Source organism: Poecilia formosa, unplaced genomic scaffold (genome assembly GCF_000485575.1).
Source record: "Poecilia formosa unplaced genomic scaffold, Poecilia_formosa-5.1.2 Scaffold318, whole genome shotgun sequence".
NCBI lineage: Eukaryota > Metazoa > Chordata > Actinopteri > Cyprinodontiformes > Poeciliidae > Poecilia > Poecilia formosa.
The window spans coordinates 285,758-313,010 of record NW_006800257.1 but is presented as its reverse complement, the minus strand read 5'-3'; the positions used below and the strand labels follow the sequence as shown (position 1 = coordinate 313,010).

General features: G+C 39.1%; 1 protein-coding gene across 1 annotated transcript in view; it reads right to left on the bottom strand.

The window, feature by feature from the left end:
• Positions 1–7,090: 7,090 nt before the first annotated feature.
• Positions 7,091–27,253, bottom strand: part of rerg (RAS-like, estrogen-regulated, growth inhibitor) — a 37,250-nt gene continuing 17,087 nt past the window's right edge. The window contains exons 3-5 of the mRNA XM_007573068.2: positions 18,129–18,185; positions 12,867–12,940; positions 7,091–9,077 (exon numbers count right to left, since the gene is read on the bottom strand). Coding sequence (XP_007573130.1) covers positions 8,667–9,077; positions 12,867–12,940; positions 18,129–18,185 — 542 coding nt within the window. The 3' untranslated portion in view covers positions 7,091–8,666. The remainder of the gene's footprint in view (positions 9,078–12,866; positions 12,941–18,128; positions 18,186–27,253) is intronic.

The window sequence follows — 27,253 nt, the reverse complement described above, 5'->3', positions numbered from 1 at the left end:
CTTGCTAGTGAATTCCAGAATGTTATCAAGAACAGAAACCACCTGTGAAAATAAGACATTTCATAATTTTTCGCTACCGAATAGAGAGAGGTGTGTAATACTGTGAATTTGATCATCGATCTGATGCCAAATAGAGGGTCAATATCGCCAATACAGATACAAATCATTTTGTTAATTGTGTTTCATATATCAAAGTCTATAGGTCTCTACAAAATACTTTCACAACATATTTACAAGAAAAGTAGAAATAATACAACACAACTCATTTGTGTGTGTTTCCCCTGAAAGTGTAAAAAAATTGTCATTTGAGAAAAAAAAAAAAATTAAAATCTTTTTTAAAGGTACAGTTGAGAAACTACAACATAAAAATAAATGGAAATTTCAAGAGGGAGCCTGAAAGTAAAGCATTGACCGATACTGATACTGACTTGGTATTTATGGATTCGATATTTGGATCGATCTGCCCACCAAAATATTCCCCAGTGAGTGGAAAACAGGAGCAACAGCCATTTATCTGCAGAAACATCACAGAGCAGCATCAGCAGAGCAGAGGTTCCCAGCTTCCTGCAGTCATAGCAACAGCTCTCCAAACTTCGTGTGACCTTCAGATTAGCTACAGAACAGAGAATGGCCTGAATCCAAATCTTGACTTCAACAACAAGGTCACTGTCACTGTGACAGCTGACCCTACTGTCACCCTACTGAGTGGTGATCGTTTCTTTTTTTTTTGTTCATCCTTAACATTAATTTAGATATTAATTAGTGAATAGTTTAGATTTGTATTGTTGAAAATTATTTTCATTAGCCTGACTCTTTAGTTAACTATTTGCAGTGCACACATTTAGTTAACTTTATTTGTCAGTTCTTTATATTTTTGTTAAATCCAACAAATTAATTTATTGTTTTGAGTTACCAGTTTCCTTTGGAGCTGCTGGAGGGTCACAGAAGAGCTCCAGCTAATTGACATCCTATATGGCTGGTAAACCTCCTCAGTGGGTCATTCCATCTGTTTGCCAGAGGACGAGGAACTTTGGTTTTCTCTAGTTTAATTTGACTATTTCTTTAATGTTTCTTCTATTTGGTAGTTTCATTCTAATGTTTGTTTAATTTAAAGATTTGGCATTGTATTGATAGTATTTGTTTAAGATCTTGTATGTTTAATCACCCCTTTTGTGTCAGCAGTGGTCTGATCAGCCACTATTTAAGTTCCCCTCATGTCTTGTTTGTTAGGTCAGTTTTGTGCTTGAGTTCTTTGTGTTACTACCTGAGTTGGAGTTTGTTATGTTGACCTCAGTTTTTGGGCCCAGTTCTTCATTGTTTAATTACTTTTGAACTTTTTTGTAATAAATTAAGATTATTTTTGGATTCCATTCAGCATCTCTCTGGCTGGTCTATGTAAGAACCCTCACAGACACCATTGCAGTGGAGACATGTCCCCTGATGAGACAAACAGCCTCTCTGTATGGATTTTTTGAAGTGTAAAGTTTGGTGGATGGATGATATTGGATTTTAATGCTGTCTTATGCAGCGTAGCTCTGCAGAGTTGCAATATAATGTAACTTTTCTATTTAATTACAAGCCCTGGGATAGCGGTGTAATTTCTGCCAGTGATATAGGCATGTCGTATGGTAAGCCAAAGATGCCGAAATTTGTCATTGTTATATTGACAAAAAAAAAAATACTTTCTTCCACTAAATAAATGTATTTTTGGAATATTATCAAAATTTCAACCTGAAATTTTGATTCATTTATTATTAAGCTTTTAACATGTCTTCACTGTGTCAATTAGCTGGCAGCATCTGTGTAGCAGTGATGCATTACTGACCAGATCATCACTCCACTGTGTAAGATAGTGGCACCTAGTGTCTAAACCTGCGAACTGCAACCAATTAAACACTCCCCCAAAATTATAACTGCAATGGATGAATGGAGAGTTTCATCATCTAAAATCACTCCATTATTCACAAGTTTGAGAACAAGATGCTGTACCATTTTCTTTCACATTTTTAGAGTGAAAATTAGGTTTGTCCTGATCCAATATTGATATGAGAAATCGGCCTGATATTATCCAAAAAATGTGTATCGGATTATATTGGCCTGCATCTGAAATCTCCAACATAAGCGCTCCATTAGAAGCATTCCGCTCCAGAATTTCTATCCAACAGCTTGTATCCCATAATAAATGGGTCAGTTGTTTTCTTACCTATTGTTGTTGACTATTGTTCTCTGTTTGATTAATATGACTTGATCAAGCTTCTTCTAACATTCCTCACTATAAAAAGAGTAATAAAAGTACGTACGATTGCTGCTGATAACACATCGGGTCAGTATTGGTTTATAATCAAAGCTGCAATATCTGTATCACATCGGAAGTAAAAACATTGTATCAGGAAACCAAGGAAACGTCCATTAATCTAACCAAACAGTGACATGAATGCTGGAAAGCGAATTTCCAGCATGGTTAATGTTCTGGTTAATGTTGGTTCCTCACTAGCATGAGAGCATCGTTTCACAGCCTGCAGCACAGACTGGATTCATCTGCTGTGGAGATTTTATATGTAACCTTGACGGTGTTATGTTCAATTAATTTATATAAAAGTCTCAGAATAAAAAATATGGTTCACTGTGGCACTTAATGCATTTAATGTCTGTTTGTGTGGGCAGATCTTTGTATGTTTACCTGGAAGAATCCTGTGTGCGTGTGTGTGTGCGTGCGCAGAGGAAAACCTCGGCCATCAAAGTGAGAGTTTCTTTAATAGCAGAGAAGACCTTGGTTGTCATGGGGACAGTAATGCCCTGTACAACACCGATGGGCAGAGAGAGATAAAACTTCCCAACTGTTTGTGTCAAAGAAGTTCAGTTTCCATTTTTTTGCTCTATGCAAACAGAGGAACATTCAGCATTAAATGTTCATCTACATAAACTGGATCTGGATGCAACAGCAGAGTTACAGCAGCTTCATTATCCAAGTATTACAAATAAAAGATTAAACAACAAAAAGTTCAGAGCAAAGCTCCTAAACCTTTCATGGCAGTAGCAATGTTTTAGTTAAACCTAAAAGTCCAATATTCTTAATTTGGGGTCTTTATCAACTCAGCCATTTCATTTCATATCTTTAACTGTTGCTGAAGGAGACGAAGCATCAAAAATCCACTCATAAATGGGGTTTGAACTGTTGCTAACTTTAGTTGCTCAGTGTTGTACTTGTTAGATTCCTGCCAGGTCTGTTTATCCGTTTGGTTCCCAGTCCTGTACTGTCTCAGGTCAGTTTCCATGTCCAGCTCATTGGACCCACCTGTGTCGCCCCGGCTACCGGTGGACTACTTTAAAAGCATTTCCAGACTGAAAGATGTGAATTACATCGTCTGCTTCTTTTTATCAGACAGATGAGGTATGTAGGGTGTGGTACACATGGTAATAAAACCACCTATATCCTAAAATATTTGAAGGATCCGGATTGATACAAGCTGAGGAGGAATTTCTCAGCCAAATCAGAGATGCTGGGATTCCTCGACCTTAGAGTGTAACTGATCCACTTCCAGTAGAACTGTGAGTTATTGGTAAGAGACTGGACTGAGGTAGAGCTGGCCTGTTTACACAGGGAATGTTATCCCTCTGCACACTTTTCATTTCCTCTGCTATGAAGCTCTCATCCTTCCCTGATTGATTTTCCTTTTTTTCTGAAGGAAAACCTAACGCCGTGTGGGGAACATGTCTGCCACCGAATGCATCCTCAAAAGTAAACCCAGAAAAGCTCGTGCAGGGCCTTCTGTCTGTGTGCAAATGGATCATCATCTGCTGGGTCATCTCAGTCACGCTGCCTGTCAATTTAAAAATGGACTGAGGTCCCTGGACTGCTCTCTCTCCCCATGGCTGCATATCTAAACAGGAAGTACGGACTCTGGTGGGAATCACTTTCACTCCAGAGATGTTTGTTTCCCTTCAAAAATAACGAGGAAAAATTCACGTGTGATCATGTTTACTAAATATTTTCATGTGACTGAGTGCATTGCCTCAAATGGGAGTCCAGTGAGGTTACATAATGCAGTAATAAACAGCTGCGACAATGTAGGTGTGATTTTAGAAGAAATTAAATCTTACATATTAGGGCACTCAAAAACAAATCTGTATTTAAACAGAAAGATCTGATTTATTTATCAAAATGTTTAACCGCCTGCAGCTTAAAGGCTGATTTCACCAAATATTACATCAAAATGGATGTAAACTCATGAGCTCTCTCATTAGAGCGTCACCAAACTGTTTCTTTCATCCCTCATAATGAAAGAGGATTGTATGCCCTTCTGCAGCATCTCTCTGCCAAACAGCCAGACAGACTTAAAGGGGAGTGGCAAAAGCAAATGAGCTGGATAAGCATCACCATCCACAGATTCTTTGAAGCTACTTGAATGATATAAGTTATAAGATTTTTTTTCCCCTTTATTTATACATTTTTAATTTTAGAATATTTAATTTTTAATTGGGAGAAGTAAGTATTTAGAATTTAATTATTGCAGAATCGAGCAACTAGAAATAATTGCAGTAAGCCCCTTTCTAAAACGGGAACATTTTTCGTCTGATTTCATGTCGAAGAATTCACCTGCAGCAGAGGCAAACCATAACTTTTATTTAATTCTGGAAACATTATTAAATATGGAAACACGAGGACGTCACTTAGCCATCCGTAGAAACATCCTGATAAAGTCACGTTGGTATTTGCACATTTCCAACATGTCTCCCTGAACTGGTTGGCTCAACACAGACTGGAAGCAGGAGCTGAAACCTCTGGAGAATATATTACTGTGAAGGCTGAACAGTGCGGCAGGAGGAGGGAAAAGCGCTTCAGGTTGGAGAAGCAGGAAGATTTTCCAGTTAGTCTGACAGCAGGCGGCTGTGTGGGAGCTGTCAGCACACTCTGCTCTGAGCAGTCACTGCAGAGTGCTGGAGTCTAACTTTAATACAAGAAGTTGTTTTGCAATTAGATGAGTTTATACAGATTTAAACATGAAGTCTGATATTGTTTTGTTTTTGTTTCCCCCCCAGCTGCTCAGGAAGAGGAGGAGCTCTGTGGCTGCGGTGAAACTTTTGACTAGTAATTATCTGGCAGATAGAAAGCCACTCCTTTCTGCTTCACCCAGACTAAAGAAAGCACCTTTTTTTCTTTTTCTTTCTTTTTTTTTAATGTTCTCTCCTTGAGCCGGTTATCCATCTGAAGTAACATGGTGTACTTTGGGGAGGTTTCCTTTAAAACAACCAGAAATGAGTGACGTTCAGCTTTGCTGGTTTTGGCCAGAGCGAGACTGAGGAGGACAAGCTGATAGATCTTTCATGTGGACCTTAGAGGAACAGAAATGGATATTTAAAATCAAATTTAGGACTCACTTATATTCCAAATCTAGATAAAGTTCTGAATGCCTGTAACATGACCAGAGGAGACTTTTAAAAGAACGTTTGTTTGGTTAAAGAAAATGATTGTGATGCTATCGTTGGCCCATGCTGATGTAGAGCTGGGTTGTAATTAGATTTTGTGATTTTTCACTCATAATCCACTCAGCATGGGGAATAGGGTGAACTTTCTGCTGTACTGACAGCATCTATTTCCATCAAAAATATTAATCGTAATACAGTGAGATATCTTATGGATCATCAATTTCTTTTTATTTATTTTTTTCTTGTGGGTGATTAGCTAGTAAAAAAACGCTAAAATCCCCTTTTTGTTCTGGTCTGTGAATGCACCATACTTAAAAGCCAACAGGTAATGCTAAAATCAATAGTCTTTGGCGTGGAAGTTGTTACTGAAAGAAGTAACAACTTATTTGCTAATATTATGTACAGTCGACTTTTATTAAGCTTTCCATCATGCTGTAATGTTATTCCCTCATCAGTGTTGCCTTGATTCTATAATGCATGTTTGAGGAATCCTTTAATCTCCCATGGCAACGTTCTGGTCTCATCAAGCTCCACTCAGTTCCTCTAGACTAGCAGCAGCATCAATTATGAAACACCTGGGAACGTTTGTAAACGGTGTAATGGAGAAACCTTGTTGTGATGACTTAATGGAGGTAGAGTGTGAGAAAGAGCTGGAGCTTCTTAAAGAGACAGAGGCCCAATTTCAAGGCGTCAAGCTGCAAAGTCAAATTTCGTTTATGTTTTATAGCATTTTTATAACAACTGAAGGTTACATAATTAGTTGATTGTGCTATAAAATTGTACTATGTGCCTGGAAAATTCCTCATACTGTCCCCTTAGAGGCCATCAGGCAGGGCACTTGGCTCTGTTGGGCCTGTGCTGGGGGTTGGTGCCCTGGGGTCTCTGAGTTCTGGGCTGGATCTGCTCCAGCAGTGCAGGGCTCTTCTTCTGGGCTTCGTCTGCTGGGTGTTTCCCCCGGGGGTTTCCTCTGCTCTTCCCTGAGGGAGGGTCACTGTTGTCCCTGCACTGGTCTTCCCTGCAAACACTTGCTGCGGTTCCTCACAGACACTACTGAATATTCCTATGGAGAAACCTTATGTACCTAAGTGTACTTTCACTCACACACACACACGCACACACACACACACACACACACACACTAGCTTTTAATTGTCACAAGAACTTTGCATTAGTTACCATTCAGTTTTCACCAGTTGTTAAAAGACTAACCCTAAACCTGATCTAAACTTGATCCACACCTTAGTTCTAAACAAACACCTAAACTGGCTTAACCAAAGTACAGCACTTCATTTTATGGGGCCCAAAGCCAGGATCCTCATAGAGTAGTATCTATTGAAACAAATGGGCATTACAAGTTGGAAAATGCTAAAACACACACTTTCATATATACACACACAGATATTCTCTTGGTATAGATTCAGGTGGGTACACCATGTTGGTCTGTGGCTGCCACTGAATACATCTCACTACTGAGCATCATGAGCCTTCAGTGACGTTGTTATAATGTTTGTCACTGAGGTTTATCGTCTCTCTGTTTTCTGTCTTTCTGCAGGTGTAGAAGCAGATAATTGTACTTTATCTTTTTACCTCTCCTCACTTCCATTTTTTTCTTTTTTCTTGTCTCTGGGTCTGTTGCATTTGAAATTAACACAAAGCAATTTCTAATTTTTATATTTATATCAAGTGGGGCATTATAACGAAAGCTCTAACACTCCAGTTGTGAAAGTAAATCTGTTCCAAATACCGCCGCTGAACAGTACAGGGAAAATGAATATATAAATAAATAAAGCCCATGCATGTAGTCATATATTGACATTAATGGTTATTTTTCAGTGGACAGGTCGGATACATCAGCGTTTAATTCCAAGTGTACAGCCGATTGGTTTAGATCAGACAACAAACACAAACATTGCATTTAATAGATGCTGCTGTTTAAAGAGTAAACAGAAGGAAATCCTCTGAACGCGGCGTCGCTTCCCTTTGTGTATTTATAGAACCTGCAGTCATGAGCTCCGACATAATCTGGACCTTTGCTTTGGTGCGTCCCAGACAAACACAGAGGGCCTGAGAGTCCGCTGCAGAGCCGAAGATGTTAATCCAACTTAGATGTATTTACTACAGAGCGGCTTTCCAGGATGGAGCCTCCATCCTTACCAGGCAGCAGATTCTATAAGATATAGAATCTATAAAATTCTTCTATAAAAAGAAGGTTTTGGTCTGGGTCAGACTCTTTTTAGTTCAGCTTACACTTGAGCAGTGAAGAACACTGGGATCCATCCTCATCAAGCAACACTCCTCTGAACTTCAAGTTGTTTTTTTTAATCACTGTTGCCAGAAGAGTTCTGATGTTTGTTGAAGCAGATCGCATTTATCCCACTGAGACCGGCTGCAATAAAGCAACTTTTAATCATGAACTCTTAGATTCCGTGCATGTCATGTTGGATATCCCGCCTGCATCAGTTTTAGAAATCCCATGGCTTACAAAATAATTTAAAGGGAGATATAAAGGAAATTATGACCAATAAAAAGCCAAAAGACTCAACTAGGCATGTGTTCATTAACCAGTATCAGGTTTTAAAACCACTAAAGGTTTCCATTAAGCCGTTTCTTTAGATCAAAGATTCCAGAGAAGTTCCGGAGTTGCTTTTTTTTTTGGCTGGATGGAAAACAGAGTAACACAGGACTTGCATTCCCCCAACTGATGCTGTGCACCGCTGGTCAGGTGGTACACTGACCTTTGTTCTTACAACTACAAATTCAGTTGACATGGACAACTGACTAAATTAAAACAGGATCACTTCTCAAGCTTATTAAGGTAGCTTATTAAGGTAACACCTTTTTGAAATAAGAATATCGGGCCATTCTGGAGTAAGAAATTGTTTTACATTTTTGTGTGAATGATGGTAAAATGGTCACACCTCTGCTCATGCCAGAAATATCGGAGCCTCAACATATAACTGATATGCCATATTAAGCTACCATGTAACTCCATGCACTGAATCAGCTTAAAGGTTTGAATGAGGAAACATTAAGAACTCAGCAGACTGACGTCTTCTGGCTCCTCCAAAGAGAAAACTCAGCCCTGCTGGCTTCTTCAATGTCAATCAGTCATAGAACATGGAGATTCCACTAGAAGTTAGCCACATGTCAGTCATTTCGCAGTCAGAAATTGTCTCAGTTATTTCCATGAGAAAAATAGAAAATGTCCATTTATCACTGGACACCAGCAGGACTCGTCCCTAGCTGCTTATCTTGGTCAGCATCTTGTTGATGGCTTGCTTGACGTGCGTGGTGGAGCTGCGGCGACGGGCCTTGCCCTGGACGGCTTTGCGGCGTCTCACCTCCCTGCATAGCTCGTGGAACGCCTCGGCCACTACGCCGCCCTCGTCGGCGCAGGCCGAACACTCGTAGAAGGCACATGCCATTTCAGCCGCCAGCCGCTCGCCTTCCTCTGTGGGGACCTGGCGGACGTGGTCCAGGTCGGACTTGTTCCCCACCAGCACCAGAGGGACGTTCTTTGGTTTCTTCACCTCCTCCAGGAGGGTTCGAAGAGGGGCTACCTCCTCGAAGCTTCCCCGATCTGTGATGTCATAGACAATGATGAATCCGTCGCCCCAGCGCATGTGACCTTCTTTCTGCTGGATGTCCTCCTGTGAAGAAAAAACATTCCTGACATGGTCTTTACAGTAAAGGTGCACAATCCGAGCAAGCCAAAACAACTTACCACTGAATCAAATTTGACCAAAGTATCCAACAATTACGTTATTAGTTTAGGTGTCTTTTGATTCCTGTGGCACCAATTTTGAAGAAACACATTTGTCAATAAAAAGTTTTTGCTCTTGGGTCAGGTTGTTTTTCAGCCGTATCAAAATTTGTGTATTTCGCAAAACTGCAATGGAGACACTTTTTTCGCATCATGAGTCTCAGCAGTTTGTATTTATTTTCAGGCACTGGCCTCCTGGAACGATTGGCTCCATCAGAGGTCTCACAGTTTGTCATTTGAAAATGACAAAATCAATGGCTCTTCTATAAGATTCTATAAAATTCTTCTATAAAAAGGAACTAGCTCCTTCTGCTAACGAGGCTGCTAGCCAAGCTAACTCTTAGCTAGAACAACCATCAGCCACACCCATAAAATTTCACAAAATATCAGATGTTTGGGTATCATTACACTCTGTTAAATGCTAAACAGTAACTGTAACCTCCTTACTCCAATACAGCAACAAAAATATGATTTTATTTTCATAGCCAGAGATGATAACAAAGTTGTTACATGTTGTAAAGTACTAAAAACCTTTTAGCTGTTACTGGTAAGCAAGGAAAACAAAAATAAACAAGAAAAAATTGGCAGAGCTAAGCATAAATCTCCCTTTATTGATTCTGTTTGCAGATGAAACAAAGCTAGCCCTGCAGCAGAGTTGACATATGCATAAAGCAGAGAAGTGGTTTTCTATTTTATGGACAAAATTTAATGAGTAAAATAAAAGCCGGTTAGTGCACAGCTGAGATAGATAACTTCTCTTGCAAACATAGCAGCTGGAGACAAATAAAATCTCACAAAAATATTAAGGATGTAATCTTTCTAGAGACATGAATGTCAACAAAATACTTTCAGCTAGCACATTGTTTTATAATCTCCTCTTTTCAGTTCAGCTTACAGTAGAGTAAGGCTGGCAATGATGCACATTATCTTAACAACTTTTTTAAAAAGAAAGAAGCATTCTTCTTGTTTTGCTTTCAAGCAGAGCCCAGGCAGAAGAAACTCACCAGGCCCTAAATCTCCCCATGAGCAATAAAATGCTCTTGGGCCCAGAGACACCATTTAGATTTCATGATCTCTCTCCCTCATCTCCTTCCAGGAAAGGCATTTCTTTAAGGAACCTAATCCAAGCACAATAAAACAGTTTATGAAACCCTTTTTATTCTTAATCCCTCGGCTAGAAACAGAGCTCTTTGGATAACTTCTTCATTAGAACATGCATTTGTTGAAATCTAATAGTTTAGTTTAGATACAAACATAATAAAACTGTTTTCCTCTCCAGCATTTGAAACTATATCCAGTTGGAGACATTATATAAGATGGGTACTTACTTAGTGTTGATGAATTTTAAGCTTATATGGTAGATGTAAGTATTTTCATTTTTGCATTATTTTCTCTATTCGTTTATAAATACTGCTTCATGTACATAATAATTTGGCCACACACTGCTAGAAGTCATTGTCATAACCCATCCAAGTGCACAAATAATTTCCCCAAATTATTTAATTGAATAATTCATTTCTCTGGCAATAGAACATTTAGTGTGAAATGTTTAAAAAGCAAGACTTTGTTCCATGAAATCCTCTAAATGTTCTTTCCTACTGCTCATCAATGTCTGGCTCTGTCCATTTTAATCCCAGCAGATTTTGCTGCTGCATTTTGTCCTGCCTGATGTTTTTTCCCCATGAAAAAGTTTTTTTTCCACACAGATCTCACCATTCATGTGAGTCACGCATGTCGTTAGTTGATATTCATAAATGAAAACTTAAGTGGTATTTCACAGTTTGGTTTCCAATTGTAATATTGTGGCATTAAAGTCATCTTTCATGAAGTCAAATTATCTCGAGCACAATCGAGAATGCAAATCATGTTTTAGTAAGGTGAGGTACGCTTCATGCAACTGATTCTCTTTTAAACCTGAGATTTCTGGTGTTTCTGGAGGAATCCTGCTTAGCCAGAGTGCCCAATCAGTGCGAAGGAGATTCCTGACATCCGGCACCGTCTGGTCAGTAAACACGCAGGCCTCGTCTTAACGCCCGACTGAAAATAGCCCTCTCTGTAATGACGGAGAGATGACTGGGCTGAAGTGTCGCAGGGGAAATCAGCCTCCAGCAGAACACCTACGCAGCACTGCAGCATATTTATCTTCTCCTGAGGACTTACGCAAGCGCTCCCTCACGGTCGGAGCGAGGCAGCACTCCTGCTGGGCTGCAGGAAATTACCTTCCTGAAGGGCCCTTCACTTTCACATCCAACCAACACTCCTTCTAACAACTGTTGCTTCTCTCCAAGTAACGGTGCTCCATAGAGCACTTGAGGACACTTAGACTCATATTAGACACAGGTGGAGTATGCACAGTGAGGCTAAATGTTCAGCTTAAAGCCAGATCAAGATCACGGAAAAGGTCTCTAAATATGTCCTCTCATGGCTTCCATACAGTGCCTCAATCCAGTTTTTGATTTTGAGGCGCCATCTGAGCTAGTTATCAAATAATGTTTTAAGCTCAGCTCATTATTTAGATTTAAAAAGTTTTAAAATATATATAAGTTTAGTAACAAAAATCCTCAAACCCTCCCAACTAAAATAGTCTAACCAACAAACTCACTAAGCCAGTAACACTCAGCTAAACTAGGAAGCAAAAATTATTGATTAAAATAATAAATGATCAAAGCAAAGAGTAAAAATGAACAAGTGACATATAGTTTGAACCATGAAAGTTTTGAAACAAGGGTTAATTTGAGAAATTTAGAAAAGAGGCCAAATTTCCATTCAAATAATTATTATTTTGCACCAAAATGTGTCAGAATAAAACATGAAATAACTCATAGTATCAGAGTTCAGTAAACACATGTAAATGTTGCAAAACCATGACTATTAAGAAGAGTTTGTAAAGAAGTTTAAATTATTGTTACACTAATTAAGATTAGCTTCAGACTAAATTACTGACAACAATGGCCTGTGGACAAACAACCAGTTTACAATTCAAAGCAGAAGTAAGGTTAAAATCATTATTTTGATATAGGAATGTTTCAATAACTGATTTGCTGAATTAGAAATTAATAGTCATTTAGACAACCGATTCTAAATGCATTAACCACAGTGGTGGAGTTTTGTTTAAGTTCTTGGCTGGAGCCTTCTCAGTGTATGGTGTTGTGACTAACATCTCAGTTTTCAGATGATGACAGATCAGAGCCTCAGTTGTTAATGGGTTCGTTTTGTTTCCTTTAATCTGAAGGTTTTCAGTGAGACGTCTGAAACTGAACACAACAATGATCCCTAACTCAGAAAAACTGGTTTTCAGTCGTTGTATTTCCATATTGTGTAATTAGGTGACCACAGGAAAAGAACTGTTCAAATACAATAATAAAATGAACATGACGTTGACACAGTTATAATGTCAGATAAAAACATTCTGACCCAGGGGCCCCGGTTTTAATCAGGCCAGTGAATGGTTTTGATTAGAGAGGATGCTGGAGCAATTATCCAATCAGACATTATTATGGTCAAAGTTAATAAGACAAGGCCGGGGTCAGATGTTCTTCAGTGTTAGATAACGGAATGTTTTCTTTTCAAGTAAATGTAGCATAATGTAGGTGTACAAAACAGGCAGAGTGAAAATGATCCTCAAATTACATCACCCTGCTGTGTGTCTAAGTATTCAGTTGATAATTTATCCCACCTGGCCTGCAGTGTCCAGGATCTCCATGGTGACAACCTCATCGTCAATGCTGGCTTGGTGACGATATGTAGATTCTGTAGGCCACAAAAAAAAGGAAATACAATCAGTTTTTTTTTTATTTTCAGCTCTACTTTAAAAATTTCTGTTCGGTTATGACTCATCAGTAGATGGTGACAAATCCTGATGTGGGAGGAGAACTCGTCCGGTTGCAGTTTTAAATTGGTCAATTCAGAGAGAAGGAAATTATGATCACCACTGAAATGGAGGGAAAAATTCCTCCACAAGTACTTGTATTGACAAATGACACACAGCGCTCTCTTTGCATGTTTCTATAGTTTTTCCTTTTTTTCACACTTAATGTTTCAGATTGTAGAATAAATGTTAAAATAAGACAAAGATAACCTGAGTGAATACAGGAAGCAGATTTCAAATGATTTCATTTATAAAGGGAAAAAGCTATCCAAGATACCCAGATATTTCTGGCATGAGCAGAAAAATGATGGTTTTTCTGTCATTCACACAATAACTGAAAATAAAAAAGATGTTTTTCTCTTAATACAGAACAGTCAGTTATCTTAATACAGAACAGTCAGTTATCTTAATACAGAACAGTCAGTTATTCCTACTTTGAAAAGGTGTTTCCTTAATAAGACTGAGAAGTAACACTGCTTTTGTTTACACACCATGTGCGTCCATGTCAACTGAAAAAATGTGTACAATACACATTTCTTGGAAAGGTGAATACATTACTGGACACATTATTTTTAGGCCTACAATTTTTCTTTCCCAGAACTTCTTTTTCACAGAAATTTGATTTACATAGATTTGTTTTTTAAATCAGTTTAGCCATAAGGGCCAAAAACAGTAGATCATTTATGCTGAACAATGTTGACTAAAGTTTTGCTGGGTGCCTGAGAGTGAGAGCCAGAAGCTTTTATGAACTAAAAGTTGTGGTTTCAGAGATGAAAATATTAACTTACTCCCGCTTTTACCACAGGGGCAGACAATCTAAACAATTGCAGAAAACATCAGCTGTAGACTGTTTTAAACTAACATGACCGAAGTACAATGTAGAAGCATTTTAAACCAATGGAATGTAACATTCTTTTTAAAAAAATAAAAAATAAAAAAAAGATGTTTCTTGGCTCTAGCTGCCTTCATTTGAAAGTGCTCAGACAGGAAAGTAGGAAATGAGAGAGAGGGAAGACATGCGGTAAAGGTAACCAGGCCGGGACTCGAACCTGCGACAGCCACATTGAGGACTAAGGATGCCTTATGTAATTTGTGCATCACCACAGCACCCAATGAAATGTAACATTATCTGGCTGAATAACTATCAGAAGATGAGGAGAGGGTTAGTAATTGATGCCCAAACGGGCTGCAGTGTTCAAACACACTGGCAGACCCATAGGGCTGGAAAAAGCCCTAATCATAAACATTAGTTCCGCTAACACTAAAGCATTACACCAATATGGAATTTATGAAATAATATTACCTCTGCTATTAGCATTTTAGTGTGCCCTTTGCTCTTTGTGTGTACTTGTAAATGCTACAAAAGAGGACCGCTTTCACAACATCTACCAACACAGTGAGGTCATTAGTGGAGTGTGAGGACGTTTTCCTGGGCCTCATTTAATTATTTATTTATTTGCAGTTCCACTGCACTCTACTGGTTGAATTTTGCAGTCTGGTGTGAATTAAGTTTTGGTTTACATAGTTAGGGTTAGGAATATGTCTGGGTTATAAGCATAATTACAGTTGTTGAAATGAATGGAAGTCGATACAAAGTCCTCCGTTTGTATAGAAGTACAAGGATGTGTGTGTGTGTGTATATATATATATATATATATATATATATATATATTATTAAAATATGATTTTTTTTAATTTTCACATTATTTTTTATTTGTTAAATTTTGGATTTATATCGTCCTTTGTTAAAGGGATGGAGGGTCTTCTCTAGGGGGCCACAGAGGTCACCTTCCAGGGGTGGACACAGTCCCACTGTTCAAACTATAAACTAGGTAGCTTAGATCAAAATCAAACCCTCAAATCTAAATGTTGCAGCTGAATTCAAGACTAACTGGACCAGTCAATGTTTTTCAGTCATCATTGGAAATATTTGATTAATGTGTGTAGATTGTAGTCACAGAATTCTGTGGTTCACTAGTAGGAGCAGCACCTGGAGTCTTATGCTAATGGAGCTCGTCTGCTTCAGCTTTAAATGAATTCTGTGTTGGATGTAATTAGCAATCATTTGAGTTATATTTGCATTTGTAACACCTCAAACCAGTCTCCTCTAACCTCCGACATCAACAGGTTTAGTAATTTAAAGATATACTCCGTGGTGCAACTTATTAACATATTCAAAATGTCAACTTCATAATTGATAGCATAGATTCTCAGAACTGAGAAGTTTTAAATGTCTGATTGTGCACGCTTCCCCTGCTGCTTCCCAGGTGCAATTGGCCCTCCTGGGGACAAACTGCGTACCTGTGACGTAAATGAAATGTCACTGGGAGCCAGGGGAAGTAGCGTGTGCAGCTGTTTGGCTGCGAGCGTGAGCATCACGCTGCGACTGCTGGGACGGCAGCCTATTTCAGGAGCCATCACTCTGTCAGCTGCAGTCGATCTAACCCTGTTTATTGTTTCTGTTACTCCTTTCAGAGCTTTTCAGGATTTAAGATGCCTTGGAATTACTTGGAACAAAGTGAAATATTTCCTAAAGGTAGAATGAGTTCAAGACAAAGTGACACTCCAGGCTCCGTTTAACAAAACTACACACAGTTCAAGTTGTTCATAAAGTCCACCAACACATCCACTCAGAAGCTTTAAATTATCCTTAGCTCACACACGCTCCACAGTGCTTCCTTTTCCAAACTGCTCTTGCAAAAATTCCCCTGAACTTTGGGAAGCTGCATAATGCGGGACGCAGCTGCTGTAGTGATGTCAAAGCAGTGCAGATTCCTCTCTGTGTGCCAGCAGATTAAACTCTGCTGGAGGATATGTAGAAAGCAATAACCATTCCAATATTGTGGCCATCTGCATTTACGATGGCAGCTGTTCCCCACTCTGGTACTTTAACTAAGACCCAGTTGGACATCTTTTAGCATTTATGCACACATGGTGGTAGTTGCTGGTGCCGGCCAAGGACACCATAAACATAGATCAAAAGATGGGCTTTGTAAAACATAAGTACCAGTATCATTTTTTGCATTCTGCACTCTAAAACACATTAAGTATGATTTTATCAGACAGAATGGTCTGTTCTTTGTCCAATTTTCGGTCATTTGCAAACAGAAGGGTTTTTCATTGTTTCCCTACTAATTTGGATATTTGGATCTTTAACACAAATTTAAAAAATATCAAGAAATTAAACATGCGAACAATAAAAACTTAAGAACAAACCACTTTATAGTTGTAAATGAAAAATCAAATTAAAAAAGTAATTTCTGATGATGAATAAGTGAAGACACCCGAACATTTAGTTGCATTACTATGATCAGAGCGTTACTCAGCAATTTAATGGGTTAAACTAACCCATTAAATTGCTCTTTAATGGGTTAATCTCTTGACTGTTGACCATTTCAACAGTCAAGAGCTCCTGACTGTTGAAATGGGATCCAAAGACCTGATTCCTTTGTGTGGAAAACAGTCTACAAGATGAGAAGATTCAGATCACCTGTCAACCTGTGTGGGTCTATCTGTTCAAGTTCAGCATCAAAACAGACCACATGACCGGGGCTGAAATCGATGGAAATTTTACTGTGTGTAAACTTCTAAATTTAAAGAAAGAACTAAAAAATAAGGGGAAGTTTAGTAAATGCAAATATCTGGTTTCAGCTGTGTAGTATTGGACGGACATACTCCATTCGCTTGCTACAGAGTCGCTTCACAACTTGGGTTTGACAGTACAATTTTATTGCTGTTATGATGAACTTCCTGCTTATGCTATATTCCAATATTTCAAAATCTAATTTACCTGCAGTCTGTAACAAATTAGAGCAAATAAAAGTCACATTCCACCAAATTAACACTTTTGTTCTTTGTCAGTCTCAACAGCAGTTATAACTAATGGAGTGACTTCTGTCACTTCATCAAAAGAACACTCTATGTTAGTAGTTGTGGGGATATCCAAGGTTATTCTCTGTATGTGGGAGAAAAAAACCTCAGCTCATCAATAACCCTAAATCAAACAGGTAGACAATATAGATGGATGTTCAGCCGTAGCTGCCGGCAGGCACATTGAGATGGATGAAGTGGAGCCCACTTTCTGGCAGCAATCTCCACTTTCTAAGATTGGCAGGCTGCACACACACCCCTACCTGTGTGATGTACTCATAATAGCATTTTAATAATGTTTCGACCACTTCATGGGTAATTTCAGCCAGAGAGTCTGATTGGTAACAGACACCCACCAGCAGTGCTGTTATTCCCATTATGGACATCATGCTGGGCTTTCTTGGTCATGACGCCAACCCTTGTGGTAACCAAGGAGGCAGTTATTATTCTTTTCTTGATTTCAGCGCTTGGTATTTACTCAGCGTACACCCAGAATGAGGCTGGCACCCAGGACAACATTAAATCACTCTGGAAGTACAATATTGCTCTGGAAAAATAAAGCCCTTGCCAGAGAAATATCACCTTAGTTGAATTTATAACCTCTAATACTTAAATCAAGTTAATATCTAAGCCATATTTGTGATATATGATAGATTGTAATGGCAATACGTTTGTGACCATTATGTAGTTTCAGAATAATGCAATAATTTCCTGAGTGCTGTGTGTTTTTGCAGCTGATTGCTCTTCATGTCACCAAATAAGCTGATGTAGGATTGAAAAGAGCACCGAGGGAAGCATTTAGTGCCTCTCATCTGCTCTGTAGAGCCAGGAAATGAAAAGAGCCTAACAGATGAGACACTTTGTCTTTGCTTCATATAATTATAGTGGAGGAAAGCGATTTGACCAGTATCGTAAAGTGAAAGGGCCAATCTCGACTGCATTAATCCAGACTGTCTGATGTAAAAGCACATCGCTCTAAATCAAACAATGCAATCCATTGTGTTTTATGGAAGTTCTATTTTGTGAATGCCCTCCCTTTTTTTTGCACAAACTGAAACAATTTCAGGATGTTATATGGCAGAAAATATAGTGAAATATGTATATTATAATGTTGACTATGGCACTTTAGTTTTGGGGAAATAATGTAACAGTTGAAATGATGATATACCATGTGAGCGACTGTATAAATGCAAGTCTTACCCAGTGTTGGATCGTACTCCCAGATAAAGCGTCTGGTCAGGAACCTCACCACCAACGCTGCAAAATTAAGAAGAAAAACTGAGTTTGACATGAAAATAAGACTAAAACTGAACAGCTAACAGTGATAAAAAAAAATTGTTAAACATTTTTTCCACACAAGATTTTGTGTCTTGGGTGTTTTCAGTCACAACATCATAATAGCTGCTGCCTTTATAAGCAATACCCAACTCACCAGGAAACTGTTGGAACCAAGTTACTTTAATCTAAATGCTTATACCTGTTTGACTGGCTCAACTTGATTAAAGCAGAGTTCTGACAGCCGTTCAGGAGGAGACATCAGCTCCAGAGTTCATCCAGAGTATCTCATGTACATGGTTAAAGTAAGATGGACGTCCTCAGAGAGCCTGTGACTCACTGCCCTAATGGTTTACCATCAGCAAGTGATCTGCTGCACGGAAATGTTGAGCCCCTTTACTCCGACTGAATTAGACTGTCATTATCTGTTTATCAGTCAGGCCAAACAGCTCTGTGGGAGAGAGAGGGAGGCCGCAGAAGCTGGTGGTAAATATGCATTTTTATATGAGCGCGACAAGGTCGGCCTTTGGTTCAGGTAATGGGTGGGAAGGTTACCGCAACAAGCATGGAGAGAAAAAAAAAACAAAAAAACATAGAATTTAATTCAACATGGAAATGAAAATGGAAATGGCTGAATGTGTTACATTAGGGTGCTGTGAACAGTATTCATAAGAATAAATCTCCATTAGTAGATAGTTTTTAAAATAACTAGTAAAAGTAGTGATGTTTCTTTCTTTAGAAAGACATACATTATGCTTTCAAAGTGCAAAAGGAAATATTGCTTATTAGCAGGTCCAGTCAACGATGAAAACAATATAAGACAATAATTCTTTGCACCTTGGGCAGTGGATGATGTTGAAATTGCAGCTTATAATTTACCAGTACATTAAAGGGCTATTTTGGTGTTTTTAAAGGAGTCTAAACTACATTTACTATTTGCAGTTTAAAGTCATACATATATACATACATATTTAGACTCTTCTGATCTGGACTCAAGTATACCCTAAAGAACAGAGACATCCTGAAACATGGTTAGAGATTTTAGGGAAGGAAGGGGCTAGCCGCTTAGCGCAGTTCATTCACCGACTGCCTCTGAGCAATGTTTGCAAAAAACAAATTGGTTCAAATTTGTAAGAATTGAAATAAAATACACTGGTGTTGAGATTCAATGAGTAGGTGTTATTTTGCAGCAAAATCTGATATTTGATAGCAAAATCTGCTCAGTTATTTTAAGAATTTTTTTTCTCAAAAAAGGAATCAAAATTTAACGCTAAGGGCTAAGGGCTAAAGACGAATAATGACTAGGAAAAGAGAATAAACTAAACACTCCTCACTTTAGCTTTAAGCTTGTTCGTTTTCTTTACACCTCTGTACTTTTGTAACAATAGTTCTTCTGGAACGATAACAGCCTGTAGTATTTTGCATGCATGTGTTTCACATTGTAATGATCTATTATAGTCTTAGAGCAGGGGTCTTCCACTCCAGTCCTCAGGGAGGCGCTGCCCTGCTGCCTTTAGATGTGTCTCTGCTTCAACACACACAATAATGAGATCATTAGCAGGACTGCACTGAGGAGGTGATTTGAATCTGAATTAGACAAGCCTTTAGCTCCTCCAGGAGGCTAAAGCTTACGTGTAGCACTTTAAGTATAAATGTTACTGACTAGTTAAAGTCTCAAAGAACCTAACTTCAGGGATTTCTTTAAACTCCTTTTCATTCAAACAGAAAAACAACTATTAATACTCCTGTTGCTATTTTATCATGACATACAGATTACGACAGTTAAAGTAGCGTTATCTAGAACTTCTGGTCGATGACCTTGAGAGTTTTAATTGAACTCAACTGTGTTGTTATCTTGATGACGTTTTAGACTCTTACCCAGGAGGTCTCTTCAGTTCTGACAGTTAGGTTGGAGGTATCAGACCAGAAACAATCACACTGATAGGACAACAGAGGCCACTAACAAGGCCATTGTTATCACTAATGAGGTCATCAAGATCATGAGAAGGTGTTAGAAAGATAAAACCTGAGGTCACCTCCTCTGTTCAAGGCTGCTTTTCCATGTTCACAAGAAATCTCCAGTTACTCTAACATTTCCTCAAACATATTATTATTCCAATTCAGAAATACTTTATTTGTCCCAATGTAAATGTTGTAACTGATTTAATTAAAGAGTTATTGTAGATGTTGATGGCTGTGGGTTGGAAACTTCTCCTGTAGCATTCTTTACTGCTACTAATTTGATGAATCTTCTGACTTAAGTCACTCTGTTTTTCTATGAGGACGGTCTGGGTTTTCCATCACGTCTTAATTTTATGTAAAATCCTTCTTTGCACCATCAACCCCAAAAGGTTTTGCAGTAAACATAAGGACTTTAAACCACAGGAATCATGTATTTTTCAAAATTTGCCAGTTTTCACATCATAACTCCAAAACCTTGGTAGACCTCGATACCAGTAACCGGCCCAAAAGTTCAAAAGGTGGTGCACAGCTAAGAAAATTTAAATGGTAATTTCCTCCTTTATAGCGAGCTCCAAAGGGGGATGTTTTACAACCGAAGTATATCTTGATTCCAGTCTGGTGGGTGGCAGGGTTCTTGTTTTAGAATGCACTGGGTATGGTATATGTGAACCATAAAAACATTTTTTGCCTAATTTTCTGCTTGTTTAAGGAGTGCATAATGTTGAAAACCACTTCTTCTTCTCATCTGTAACTCATTTCTATGAAAATGATCCACATTAAAGGAGCAGGATCCCACTGCAGAGGTCTGCTGCTACAGATTGGCAGAGCTTCAGTTCCCTGCGAGAGCCGCCGTGTCCTGAAGTGTTTTATGATTGACTGGGTGGTCCAAGTGAGTATCTGTGTCCTCATGTAAACTCGTCCCATTTGGAGGGGGACGATGAGAGGCAGCATTACTCCTAAAAGCTCTCTTTGAACTGTGACCAAAGATCCATCTTAGCCGGGCCTGTTTTCCAATTAGCCGCAGAAAGGACAAGGAAGAAAAACTGTTGTGTAAACCGGAGTGTCTGTGTCACGATTCATTACGCTCCTAAAGAAGTCAAGCCAGGTGATTTGAAAGCAGGGGAGCTGGGGCTGGCCACCGATTTGGATGTGCCAAATCTACAAGGAAAGGCCCATCTCATTATCCAAACAGGTCCGGCACTCGGCCGTGCCATTCCTCACCTCTCTTGTTGATTCTGTTGCCCAGTAAATCACATCTAACTTTCTCCTCTAACTCCTCGTGTTTTCATGCGCTAAAAGTCGAAGAGCAGCAGATCGTTTGTCAAGCTGTTCAGTTGTTGTTTGGGTCTGAATTTCTGTGGCAGCGTCCTGGATTCCAGGTAGACAGAGCGATCAATGGGGTGTGAAGTCCTCTCCTTATTAGGGGTAACTGGATCTCCAGCTTTTCACTGCCACTTGAAAACAAATGTACACATGGCAGTGAGGAGCCTTCGTTTCTGTGCATCAGTTTGGACACATATTGAGGGAAGAAATCCCCTCCCTGTGTACATACTGCTATAGCTCATCATAAAATACATAAATAGGGAAAACACAAGTAGAAAATGCAATTTTATACAAATGTAATCCCTAGTAAACTAATTCTAATTTTGTTGAGGACATTATTAGAAGTTGCTCCAATCAGTTGCTTTACTCAGTTTGTAGACTTGCTTGTGGTTTTTTATATATTTTATTGATTGGACTGATGCCAGACATCTGAAAACCATTTATGAAAGGTTACTGCTCATCTGATTGATCCGTTTCTTAATCTGACTTGATTTGTGTTGTATGTCAAAGTCCAGTTGTGTCTCAGGATTGAAAGCATAGCTGTTGGATCACAGTTGTTTTCCATCTTTAGTGCTTAATTCATTTGTTCCACTGTTAGAAAAACCAGCCCATACCATGATGCTGCCACCAAACAGCTTCTTTTTTCCAATTTAACCATCCATTTTTCATTGGGATTTCTTTCCTACAACATTGTAACTATAATTGTGATAAAATCAAATTAGGGCTTCACCAATTGCAATTTTCTGGCCAATCACCAATCTTTAAAAAGCCTCATCGGACAATTCCAATTTTTTGCCAATACCAATTTTTTTCTCTCTTTTTTCTTGACACTAAATATCGCAACAAAGTCCCTGTATTGGCAATAGAGGGGTGACTATTTTTAAGCGCAAACATGCAGATGTGACCTGGTGGGCGGTCTGTCAGTCAGTCCTCTCACAGTAGAGCAAAAGAGGATAGCTGATTTTCAGGCTTTTTCAGAAGTAGATAAGATTGGTTTCAAGTATTGATCCGATCACTGATTTAAGAAAATCTGGGCATTTTTTTTAGTTTTCAGGCCCAGTGCCCAGTATACACACTGCAGTCTGTAGAATCATATTAGAGCTTAACTGCTGCTTAAATGACAGAAAGTGGATAGAACTGTGGAGATGCTATGATTTTTAATCCACTGTAATATATGTCTGTGGGTTAAATGCCCCTCATAAAGTACTAATATGAAAAAGTTGCAGTATTCAAAGACTAAATGTGCCCAAACATTTGGTATCATTTCTCCAGAACAAACTGTTGGATGAAACAACTCCTTTCTGTTGTTGACATAATTAATACCATGTATCTGTTAAAAACAAACTTGTTGTGATTTCATGTTTCAGCTTTTCTTCCATTGTGAGCTGCTTTCCAGTTTGTGCCGAGACTGAACTGATCATCAAACGCATCATCCAGGGGACATGTTTTCCCTAAAACCTCCTTTATCAAAAGTGACCTAATCGCATTAGCAGCAGAGCGCTGGACTAATTGCAAACAAAGAAGGAGCAATTAGTGGCGCCTATGGTTCTGTTCTGGGCCGGTGCTGCGTTACTCATTGAACGGTCCCTATTGATTTTCTAAGGGAGTCAGACGGACACCCACAGCTCTTTGGTTCCCTCTTGTAGGAAAAATGTCCCTTCAGAGACTCTCCCAGAGAGAGGCTGCCATAGTCAGGTTCTGTACTTATTGTATTAGTGTCATGTTGGGTCATGTCATACAATAGGTTGTGCTGATAAGACCCAGAGAGGACTGGATGGACCAGAAAAATGCCAGAAAAGAATGAAAAGCAGAGGGCAGACAATTTAAAGGTGACAATGAGAAGAAAATCTTTTTAAAATATTAATTAAAACACAAGTCAAAATGGGGACTTGTCCCTCTTCCAGATTTCTTTTGATTTTGATTCTTGTAACACGAAACACTTCACATGATCACACAAATGTTAATGACAGACAAAAGTAATGTGGGTAGAAAAAAAGCAGTTTTTCATTAATGATTCCAGGTATTAGGGGACAAAAATCTATCCTTGTTGAATCTTACATTACCTGTGATTCAGCTAGAGGGATTCAGGAATGGAATGATTGTGAAAAGCAAAACTGTGTTTTTAACTCTTAAAATAAAGCGAAAGTGTATAAAAAATCAATTGCTAAACAGTTTTTGTCTACTGACTTAGATGGAATTCCAAGAAATGTTTTAGAAAAACATTCAGGAAAGATTCTGTTGCTTTGGTTTTCATGATGCTTTAGTGTATAATAAGCTTACACACATTTTTTCCATGCAGTTTTTATGGTTCTGAAATTAACAGTCATTTAAACATTGTTTATTTATTTGTATGCTAGTTTTGTCTTGTTTTATTTTTTATTTTTGTGCATAATTCTTCTTTATTTTTGACTTTGGTAGGGGATAATAATAATAATAATAATAATAAAATTAAGGCCAAAGAATAAATAAACTTCAGCTATTCACATTTTTGTCCTAAATTGCATTCTGAAGTTCCTCTAAATGACCTTCTCAGGACAAATCTCACACTTCTACCAATAGAATGTTGCAGATTGAATCAAATTGCTGGAACTTCATACGACTCTGACAAGGGTTGGCGCCTTGGTTTGAGGTCAGCAAATTCTTGATGACCAGGTTTCAATGGTTCCCTCACACTCCAGGTCTTTGATGTGCTGCCATTATATTTCCCTATTTTCAGCCAAGGGCAAGACATGTAGTGCTACAACTCCAATAAACACCCACCACAATGCTGAGAAAGTTTTGTGGGCTGTCAAAAACCCCGGGGAACAGATTGTTACTCAAAGTATTCTGCATCTTACTGTGCCAAGAAGACTTTACCAGAACCCTTCAGAGATAATATATGTCATGACAGATTTTTGACAAAATGGTATGGCTTCCTATTCTATTGGAAAGTTTAGGTAAAGACCATCTTTCACCGTTCAGGCAGATGGCTAGAGCTATGCAACTACGGCATTTACAATCATGTGACATTCGTTGCTCAGTGGGTACAGTAGTTGTCTTATAGTATAAAAGCTGTGTGTAGTATATTTAAAGAATGCAATATAGAGGAAGACACCACCAGGATGTAAAGCTTTCTACCCAACTGTTGCCCAGCAGTGGTGCCACCACCACCTCAGAGATGGCCAACCTCATCCTCTCCCCAGAGTTGGAAGAGTTGTCTCCAAGTTCAGCTGACACCATTATTTCACCCACTTCTCCCTTCTAATAGGTGTCCAGAAATCACACCAGGTAAAAGTGATTTGTAATGGACGGTGAGTTTGACATGCACTTCAAATGGGTGTAATTCAGCAGTCATGGACCTGGAGCATTTTGATGAGCGGGACAAGTCTCAGAGATACACCCGAAGGGGCTCCGGAGGGAATGGTCTCCCTAGTCCAACTCATAGTGATCACTGCAGCCTTTACAGAACCAGGACACTGCAAGCACTGAGCTCAGAAAATAAGGTGAAAAAAATAAAGAACAATTCTCGACAAACCTGTAGCTCTGCTCCCCTCAACACATCCTAGTGTTCAAACTTCCTGCTCCAATTAATATAGCCAGCCGGTAGGCTGCAATACTACACGTGACTTTGGAAACTGAGCAGTGATTGGCTGCTTCATAGTCTCACGAGAGCAACACTATTATCAGGATTATCATGTGACTTGATAAAGAGTTGGAGAAACCGGAGAAAATTAGTAGGTGAAAGCTAGAAATTTACACCCGGGTTACATGTGGGTTTGACTCCAGCTTCCTCCTGCCACATGTTGATGAGCCAGAGTCCTGCAACGTTTAGATGTCTGCACACCTAACTCCAATATGAATTCATTAACAGAGATCTGTTAATGGGAGTTGGACTACATCCCGGTGAGGCGGGTTATCCATTGAATTAAAGCATGTAGGACAAGGGACACGTTTAAAAGTTGCAGGACTCTGCAGTTTGAGACCACTGTGGTGGACACTTAACCCCAAATTACCCAAATTATTGCGTTTGTCCATGAATGTCTGCACCTTTGTGATTGTGATTGGTGTGAACTGCTTTGCTTGGTCAGTATGACTAGAAGAGTTTTCTGTATTGTCTGTTCATTTACTATTTGTAGCAAATAGTATTGCGAAACCTGGCTGTTTTCTAAAAGTGTGCTAATAGAAAGTGGATGTGTATGAACAAACCAAAACCCCTCATTTTTTGCTCCACCTCTGTCAAACAGGTGGATAGTACCAGACTAATCACTGAGTCAGGAGACCGAGGGATGAGAATTAATGTATGGAGCCGTCTCCTCTAATCAATATCCGCTCCGCTTCTTATCAGACGTATCGACAGCAGGATTATAGATCACATTTTCTTTGCTCTAGTTATTGATTTAAGGCTTTTCAGAAAATCCAATCATCTGCTAAAAGAAACATTACGAGAGCTTATAGTCATGGTGACAGCTTTGGTGAGCTTCAAGGATAATTGCTCACTAAGGATATCATGAGGTGTAAGTTTGCAGGCTGCAGCTCGGGATGAGCGTGATGTGTGAATTTATTAACAGGAACAGAAAAACTAGAGCAGGCAGAGCAATATGAAAAGAGATCAGAAACGCTGCAGCACCGTATCCTTGTTGTGCTTCGGCTCTGAAGGAAATAGCAGACTGAACTTTCTGAACATTAAACAGACTCAACTTGACTGTTGATTGCTGGGATAGTTTAATCACAAAAGCAACAAAATCACCACTTCCTCAACAGTGGGTCAGACCATGATTCCCAATCCCAGACCTTTCCCAGAATTCCTGTCACCACCACTCCCTCCCAGGGGGACATCTCAATCCCAAACCACAAGCATGGAGCCCCACTAGACCTGCCTGACAGACTTAAGGCCCTTTTCTCGATAAGCACAAGCATGTATATCTGCCATTGGGGTGAGTGGGAGTCTGTGGAGCAAGAGCAGGAAAAAATCCAACCTATTTTTACTTCCAGACATAGATAGAAATCAAGCCATACATCTTTCATTACCATTCCACATCAGATCGCAGCTCACCAATCAGCGTGCTTTCAGCCCCGTTTTCCCTCTAAGGAACCCTACTCTTGAACAACGGATGTGGGAAGTCCAATGTGAGCCGTGTAACAATAACACACAGGGCAACAGTAAACATGTCATCTCCCACGATTAATGGTGTTGCCGTCTGGGCCAGACGAGGACAAATAGTTCACTCTGTGTCAGCTGGGGATCAGGAGGATTTATGGTCAAACTCTGGCCAGGAATCAGATACGTGACGAAGGAAAACAACATCTCTCAGAACACAAACAGTCAGCAACCCTGTTAGGTGCGTTCTTTCAATAATGCCGTTCTGATCCTCAGTACATTCTGCTTAGCTAGAAACCAACTGGACAAAAGAGAAGCAGACAAAATCTGAACCATGACTGTGCAAGGACAATATTTGCGAACATCGGTTCTAACAGGTTTATTCTTTGCAACAGGTGTTGATATTATATCTTCTAAGAAAAACTAGTTTTGTGTCTTCTTGATATCTGGTTTTAAAATAGTTTTTTGCAAGAAAAGATATATTGTTTTTATTGCTGAGCAGCTTATAGGTTTCCTCTGTTATTTAGGAAACTTGCCTTTTTTTATTAGCTTCAAGTCTAATTTCCAGTTTCCCTCCAAAACTCCAGAACTTTAATAAAAGTTCCAGTCTGGAGAAAAATGTTCAAATTTCAAAGATGACCTCGACTCTGAACCTGGTGGGGATATTCGGTTTAACCATATATGTTTG